This window comes from Eriocheir sinensis, chromosome 44, assembly GCF_024679095.1.
Source record: "Eriocheir sinensis breed Jianghai 21 chromosome 44, ASM2467909v1, whole genome shotgun sequence".
Lineage (NCBI taxonomy): Eukaryota > Metazoa > Arthropoda > Malacostraca > Decapoda > Varunidae > Eriocheir > Eriocheir sinensis.
The window spans coordinates 9,698,684-9,706,623 of NC_066552.1; the positions used below are offsets into that span (position 1 = coordinate 9,698,684).

The 7,940-nt window shown below is 42.9% G+C and overlaps 2 protein-coding genes across 3 annotated transcripts; both read right to left on the minus strand.

Moving 5' to 3' along the window:
* LOC126980446 (actin-57B-like) lies at nt 1-2,243 on the minus strand. The gene is made up of 2 exons (XM_050830364.1): nt 2,174-2,243; nt 1-1,294 (listed from the first exon to the last, which is right to left on the minus strand). The coding sequence occupies exon 2, from the start codon at nt 1,269-1,271 to the stop codon at nt 141-143; it is 1,131 nt and encodes a 376-aa protein (XP_050686321.1). The 5' UTR covers nt 1,272-1,294; nt 2,174-2,243; the 3' UTR covers nt 1-140.
* A 2,557-nt stretch (nt 2,244-4,800) lies between these two features.
* On the minus strand, nt 4,801-6,991 carry LOC126980448 (actin, muscle-like). 2 transcript variants are annotated; one of them, XM_050830368.1, is made up of 2 exons: nt 6,910-6,991; nt 4,801-6,122 (listed from the first exon to the last, which is right to left on the minus strand). In XM_050830368.1, the coding sequence occupies exon 2, from the start codon at nt 6,102-6,104 to the stop codon at nt 4,974-4,976; it is 1,131 nt and encodes a 376-aa protein (XP_050686325.1). In that variant the 5' UTR covers nt 6,105-6,122; nt 6,910-6,991; the 3' UTR covers nt 4,801-4,973. The 2 variants fall into 2 exon arrangements, with proteins under 2 accessions (XP_050686325.1, XP_050686323.1); XM_050830366.1 differs by having other exon boundaries at nt 6,960-6,987.
* Nucleotides 6,992-7,940: the final 949 nt, after the last annotated feature.

The window sequence follows — 7,940 nt, forward strand, 5'->3', positions numbered from 1 at the left end:
CAGACACACACACACTCCCTTCAACTCTTGTTAGCTAAACATAAACAATATATAAAATAAGTATAAGTAAATATATAGCTAACTTTATATATATTTTATAAATATAGAAATATGAAAAATATACTTTATATTTAAAGTGTTTAGAAGCACTTGCGATGCACGATGCCGGGGCCAGACTCGTCGTACTCTTCCTTGGTGATCCACATGGCCTGGAACGTGGACAAAGAGGCCAAGATGGAGCCGCCGATCCAGACGGAGTATTTACGTTCCGGTGGCGCAATAATCTTTATCTTGATAGTTGAAGGAGCCAAGTTCGTGATCTCTTTCTGCATACGGTCAGCAATACCAGGGTACATGGTGGTGCCGCCAGACATAACGTTGTTTGCAAACAGGTCCTTCCTGATGTCAATGTCGCATCTCATTATGGAGTTGTAGACGGTCTCGTGAATGCCAACAGATTCCATACCCAGGAAGGAAGGCTGGAATAGAGATTCTGGTGCACGGAAGCGCTCATTGCCGATGGTGATGACCTGACCGTCGGGCAGCTCGTAGGACTTCTCGAGGGAGGAGGAGGCAGCAGCCACGTTCATCTCACTCTCGAAGTCAAGAGCGACATAGCAAAGCTTCTCCTTGATATCGCGAACGATTTCTCGCTCAGCCGTGGTGGTGAAGGAGTAGCCACGCTCAGTCATGATCTTCATGAGATAAGCAGTCAAATCGCGGCCTGCCAGGTCAAGACGCAGGATGGCATGTGGTAGAGCGTAACCTTCATAGATGGGGACGGTGTGCGATACACCGTCGCCAGAGTCCAGCACGATACCAGTGGTACGGCCAGAGGCGTACAGGGACAGCACGGCCTGGATGGCCACGTACATGGCGGGAGTGTTGAAGGTTTCGAACATGATCTGGGTCATCTTCTCACGGTTGGCCTTGGGGTTGAGGGGAGCCTCAGTGAGGAGGACGGGGGACTCCTCAGGGGCGACGCGGAGCTCGTTGTAGAATGAGTGGTGCCAGATCTTTTCCATATCGTCCCAGTTGGTGATGATGCCGTGCTCGATGGGGTACTTGAGAGTCAGGATACCTCGCTTGCTCTGGGCCTCGTCACCGACGTAGGCGTCCTTCTGACCCATGCCGACCATCACACCCTGGTGTCGAGGTCGGCCGACGATGGAGGGGAACACGGCCCTGGGAGCGTCGTCGCCGGCGAAGCCAGCCTTGACCATCCCGGAGCCGTTGTCGACCACGAGGGCACAAGCTTCGTCGTCACACATGCTGTTTTCTTTTTAGTATGGATCTGAAAAAAAAAAATTGTAGGTAACACGTGAATAGCTATACTATATAAAATTATCAATTTATGTTGTGATACATGTAAGCGTACGAATATACTATAGGTTTTGCATGTATCGTTTTACAATATTGAAGCCTCAGTTTCATTGTTTGTAATATACTTAAGCTTGGGTTTTGACGAGTTTCTCTCATAGTATGGGCTATTCAGGTCTCAAAATTCATGTTTTCTTTGTCGCATACAGGCGCCGTTTTCTTTAGCCTTCAACGTGACCGGCAACTTTGGTGTGACTGGCGGTAGTATATGACTTGTTTCGTCATTTGCTGTGGAACTCTTAAACGTTTTCGTAATATGTTGTTTGATATCGATCAATTTAAGCCTCACAGTATTATAATTGCAACTTAATACTATTTTTCAATCCAATCAGATATCTGGTTAGTGGGCGGGACGACGCAGCTCAGGAGCGTCATGCTGTCTTGTGTACAGCACAGTAATAGTTTGGCACGCTTTTATCAATAAGGCGAATAGCTCTGTTGTTTGGAATCGATAACAGCAAGTTGAAAATATAAGATGTGGGGTTGTCACACACTTACACCGTACATGCACGTGGATTGTTTAACGAATGATGTGCATATGCATTATGTTCTTTTCAGTGAATAAAAGAAGTCATAGCTTTTGCAAAATAAATATTCTCGAAGAAATCTTGTTAAGTATGACATCTTGATGTTTGATAAAGATTTACAAATGGCAGTTCAAGTAAGCCATAGAAACGTTGCGTCAACGCGTTACGCTACTCTTACCCCGTTGCTCTGCGTGACAAAAGCCGATTCGCTAAACAGACACGTCTTTGCATAACACAAAAAGTGAACGTGAGAAAATTCTACCTACACAGGTGCTTGTACCCTTAGTCCGTACGAGACTACAGACTGCGTCACTCTCACCTCTGCTTATATACGTGCGCGCCCCTTCAGAAATAACGCACAACAAGCCAATCCAGTGTTAAAATCACTCCTTGGCATCCTTCTTGGTCCTGCCTGCTGCTTACCGCGCAACTAAAAAAAGACGTAATGTGAGTGGCCCGCCTACAACTCTTGGTACTTTTCATAACTATGTTTGTTTTATTGACGAGTAACCTTAAACTATGTCAAATGACCTGTAATATTTTGTTGCTTGAAGGGGGTAATGACAAGAAGAAAAGCAAATGTATAACGTGCTCATTTATTAGTTCTGAAAATGAAGAGAAGTATGGCTTAAACCTTAAGAGACTTAGAATTCAGCCTGATAATACATTCAACAGTTTTTATGGGATATCATTTGGGCATGAGTGATACAAGGGAAAGAAGCCGAATGACTCGCTGAGATAAGAGTCTCTGGCAAGTGTTCAACGTCATGGAGCAGTAATGGAGGAGCAGACGAAGGATGATTAACATTGGCATGAAGGCACTGTAGGGAATTTATAGGATAAAAGTAATAGCAAAATATTAGTGAAGTTTTCCTTAAGGTACACATGGAAGTATACTTATGAGGATAACTTCGGACAGTTAAGAAAATAAAAAAAAGAGAAGGGTCGCGTGCGCCAAGGGAAGACAAATTTGTTTCTTGTCTGCCTCTTTCTGTAATTAGAGAGACAATGACTTATGTTACCCAGTCGAGAAAACACGTCTCATGTCTCTCTAGTGACTCAGCTCTATCTTTGCCTTATTTCCATGCTATCTGTAGGTTGACATGTAAGTAATCCCAATGTTTTAATTAAATAAGAGTTGGGTGGAGCGCTGAAGGGTTCTATGGGAGTATAACCAAAACCTACATGAAAATCTTGGCTCCATGAAACCAAATTGTTGGTCTTACCTGTCAAAATTGTCTTTAGACTGCACATCGATATGTTTTTATATTTTGTTCTAGGCGAGGCTGAGGCTAATAAAAGTCAGAGGAAGCAGTGTGGGTGGGCGCTGCATATGGAATGGGAGGAGGGTGGAGAGGAGAAAAGTTGCGTGAGTGGGGCGTTGTCTTAGGGTTGGTGGTGAGTGTGGGGGAGGTAGGGTCAAGACGAGGTAGGTGTCTAGACTTTCGATAGGGAGAAGTGGTTTTGTCGGTGAGGAGAAAAGCAATAACTCTTACGAGATAGGAGGTTCCTTCGTCTGCCGTTATTTTAGGAAGTGTGACATCACCTCCAACCACTCTGAAAAAAAGTCAGCGAAACCCTGTGCTGTGACTTGGCTAAAATGGAGACCATTTGTTTAATTTGTCTGACGGGAAGGCATTGCCTGAGAGAGAGAGAGAGAGAGAGAGAGAGAGAGAGAGAGAGAGAGAGAGAGAAGGGTGGGGGTGTGGCGGGAAGAGCGGGCGTGGCTGGGAGGCATTCATCGTAGAGGAGCAAGGGAAAACTAGAGCTGAGGGGTAGGGTGGGGAGTCACGGCCAGACTGTTGACATTACTGGGGCACATCCTACCTGCCTCAGCCTCCCCCGCCGTGGCTATTTCCACCCTGGCTCTCTATTGCCGCGGAAATACTACCTACATATCAAGTTTGGTTGGTGAGGCAACTGCTTTTACAATTAGGCTGGGGGAAATGGGTTTGTGCACGGATATATAGATATTTTCTTAAAGTACTCCTTTATATTGTGTCGAGTTTCAACCTATTCGGATCATTTGTATTTTTGTCATAAATATGTAAAGCTACAGTATATTTTCAGATAAAAACAACTTGGCACATGCTTTTATTGGATATAATGATAAGTGATATCTTTAATTTCAATAACATCCAACTGTTGGCTGTTAACAATAGATGTAATATATTGGTTTGACTTTGTAAATCACATGTTTTGGTCAGGCAAGAAGGAGTTGAGACCAAAGAAACTCTTTGAGGTATACTTATGCCAGCGATCCTCAGCAGGAAAATGAGGAGAGGTTGGGGTTGGTTATCTTACAGCGGCGCTAACAGCCTATTAAGGTTTATGGGTAACTTGAAGGAATATTTATTTATTTATTCATTTATATAAGCTTGTCATTAATTGTAAATTCAATCCCTTGACTGCGGATATCCTACAAGAAGACATCACCAAGCTACAGTAATGGAAAAAAAAAAATGGCTGCTACAATTCAATGAAGAAAAATATAAAGTCCTGCACCTTGGGAAGGGATATCCAGCATACCAATACCACATGGGAAGCACTCCACTATCCACCACAGAGGCAGAGAAAGACCTGGGAGTGTATTCGTATGTTACCAGGCTACCAGTGAAAGCCAAATCCGTGCCAATCGCAGCGGACAGGTTAATTTATCAATTATTTTGTATTTATTTATTTTTGGTTATTTATATACTTATTTTTTGTTTTTATTAATTTATTATTTTTTGTGTGCATGAGAGAGAGAGAGAGAGAGAGAGAGAGAGAGAGAGAGAGAGAGAGAGAGAGAGAGAGAGAGAGAGAGAGAGAGAGAGAGAGAGAGAGAGAGAGAGAGAGAGAGAGAGAGAGAGAGAGAGAGAGAGAGATTTTGGTGTATTTTGATACAAATAACTATTCTCATGGTATTTTTATTTGCGGTTTATGAAAAAAGGCTTATGTGGTAACAACTGTCGTACACAAAAAATAACAAAAATATAGATATTACATTATTCCGCCGTACGTTATCATTTTTGAGAATAAATGAGAACATGGCAAGTTTGAATACTGATTTGTTTAGTATGATAATTAGAAACACTTGCGATGGACAATGCCTGGACCAGACTCGTCGTATTCTTCTTTGGTGATCCACATGGACTGGAAGGTGGACAGAGAGGCCAGGATGGAGCCACCGATCCAAACAGAATATTTTCGCTCAGGTGGAGCAATAATTTTGATTTTAATGGTCGAGGGAGCCAAAGCAGTGATTTCCTTCTGCATGCGGTCAGCAATACCAGGGTACATTGTGGTGCCGCCAGACAGAACGTTGTTTGCGAACAAGTCCTTCCTGATATCAATGTCGCACCTCATGATGGAATTGAAGACGGTCTCGTGGATGCCAACGGATTCCATACCTAGGAAGGAAGGCTGGAATAGTGATTCTGGAGCACGGAAACGCTCATTACCGATTGTGATGACTTGGCCGTCTGGAAGTTCGTAAGATTTTTCAAGTGAAGTTGATGCAGCTGCTATATTCATTTCGCTTTCAAAATCAAGAGCGACATAGCAAAGTTTCTCTTTGATGTCACGAACGATTTCTCGCTCAGCAGTGGTGGTAAAGGAGTAGCCACGCTCAGTCATGATTTTCATGAGATAGGCAGTCAGGTCTCTGCCAGCCAGGTCAAGACGAAGAATTGCATGAGGAAGAGCATAGCCCTCATATATGGGGACTGTGTGAGAAACACCATCTCCAGAATCCAGCACGATACCAGTTGTACGGCCAGAGGCGTACAGGGACAGCACAGCCTGGATGGCCACGTACATGGCTGGTGTGGCAAAGGTTTCGAACATGATCTGAGTCATCTTCTCACGGTTGGCTTTGGGGTTGAGGGGAGCCTCAGTGAGGAGGACGGGAGACTCTTCAGGGGCGACGCGGAGCTCATTGTAGAAAGAATGGTGCCAGATCTTTTCCATGTCGTCCCAGTTGGTGATAATGCCGTGCTCGATAGGGTACTTGAGAGTCAGGATACCTCGCTTGCTCTGGGCCTCGTCGCCGACGTAGGCGTCCTTCTGACCCATGCCAACCATCACACCCTGGTGACGAGGGCGACCGACGATGGAGGGGAAGACAGCGCGGGGAGCGTCATCGCCGGCGAAGCCAGCCTTGACCATCCCGGAACCGTTGTCGACCACGAGGGGACTCACGTCTTCGTCGCACATTGTTGTTTTGTTTTCGATCTGAAAAATAAGTTCAATGATAATTATATTTATGATCGTGTTTGTGTGTTAGAATTACAACTTATGATTTTAGACGATTATAAAAAACTTGGTGTGTTGCCAGTTATTTGCTCATCTTGGTGTGTGAAATTTTTTGTCGTCTGCAAGACTTCTCTTTACTAATTTTGGTGGTCGAGCTTTTATGCTTGGTTTGTTCAATGCAACGGATGTTTTAGATAATATCAGTTACTTTTATCATGCCTATTGTGGAAGTTTAAGCATTGAAAATGTAACCTAGAGATTTTATGTATGGATTCCAGTCAAGTATTTTGATTGAAAAAACTCAATATACTGTAACAAATATTAAATGAAGTTAAGGCACATGTAATAAGATATATATATATATATATATATATATATATATATATATATATATATATATATATATATATATATATATATATATATATATATTTACGCTTTCTATTGTCAGTGTGTGTGTGTGTGTGTGTGTGTGTGTGTGTGTGTGTGTGTGTGTGTGTGTGATTGAATATCTGTATTATATAATTTAGATACATTTCACACAGTTTTACAATCAAAGTCTGTTAAAACACTTAATAACTTTAATACATTGATAATCGAAGATTTTCTAATAACTTAAGTCTCTTATATTCTGTAAACTTCAGTCAACGATTTTGTCAAAAAGTTGCAAAAGAACCGCCTGCGTTAAGTTTGCCCTGCCCCTGCCTGTCAGTTTCAGTAACAGTCGCGGGTCCCTACCCTTCTATTTTCAGTCATAACCCTGTACCTTCCCCTCTCCCCAGTCCTCCCACAGCTGCCACACTACCACGAACGTACACTTCCTGTCGTATCCTGAGCCTCAAGTAGACTAAAGTCAAGTGTGTATAAGACTTCCTTTTATACCCAACTCCCACTTCCGGCATGTCAGGAGGGAAGGCTCCATGTTGTAATTTATTCATATTTTATTTGCCTTAGTCGTTGTAGGGACTTAAAGGAAGTTTACATTCTGTTACAAAGTATTCGTTGTTTACTCTGTGTAGAGCAGTATTTCAGTAATAAAATCCATGATAAAAATATGAAAATTACAGTGCGGTCTGTCTATGGGATCTTGCTCGCGTTATAGTTGTTTGCTGACGAAAATACTTCGAAATCCAAAAGATGCGAGGAGTTTCAGGAGGGAAAAAATGAATTACTCCTCTTGAAAACGCTGTCAATGTTGGTGACACCTCTTGCTGGGGTCTTATCATTTCACTGTGTGGGTGTGAGAGGGAATATAGTAGAATCGTCCCTGGATTGTATTGAATTTAACAGCTATGTTTCAGTACAATACTCATTTCACCACGCATGTGTGTGTGTGTGTGTGTGTGTGTGTGTGTGTGTGTGTGTGTGTGTGTGTGTGTGTGTGTGATATTTTATTTTATTTATTGTATATTGTTTTCCGTTCGGCCTGTTGCACCGGTAGGCTATATTGATGGGACCTGCTGATCGGCCTCACCCCGTTCGCGGTACAGCAAGTGTTTGTAGTGGCGCCATTTTGTTTGGCTCATGCTGCCCCCCGGAACTCATCTTTGCTCCACTGTAGAGATTTTCACTAGAGTTCGGGTTGATAGGTGGTCTTCAGTGTATGTGTGTGTGTGTGTGTGTGTGCGCGCGCGCGCTCGCGCTCGCGACGATATGTCTATCTATCTATCTATCTATCTGTCTATCTATTTCTCTCTCTCTCTCTCTCTCTCTCTCTCTCTCTCTATCTATCTATCTATCTATCTATTCATCTATCTATCTATCTATCTATCTATCTATATCTATATATATATATAT

What these genes read in the sequence shown, in the direction of transcription:
- LOC126980446 (XM_050830364.1), bottom strand. Translation starts at nt 1,271, where the DNA reads ATGTGTGACGACGAAGCTTGTGCCCTCGTGGTCGACAACGGCTCCGGG.
- LOC126980448 (XM_050830368.1), bottom strand. Translation starts at nt 6,104, where the DNA reads ATGTGCGACGAAGACGTGAGTCCCCTCGTGGTCGACAACGGTTCCGGG.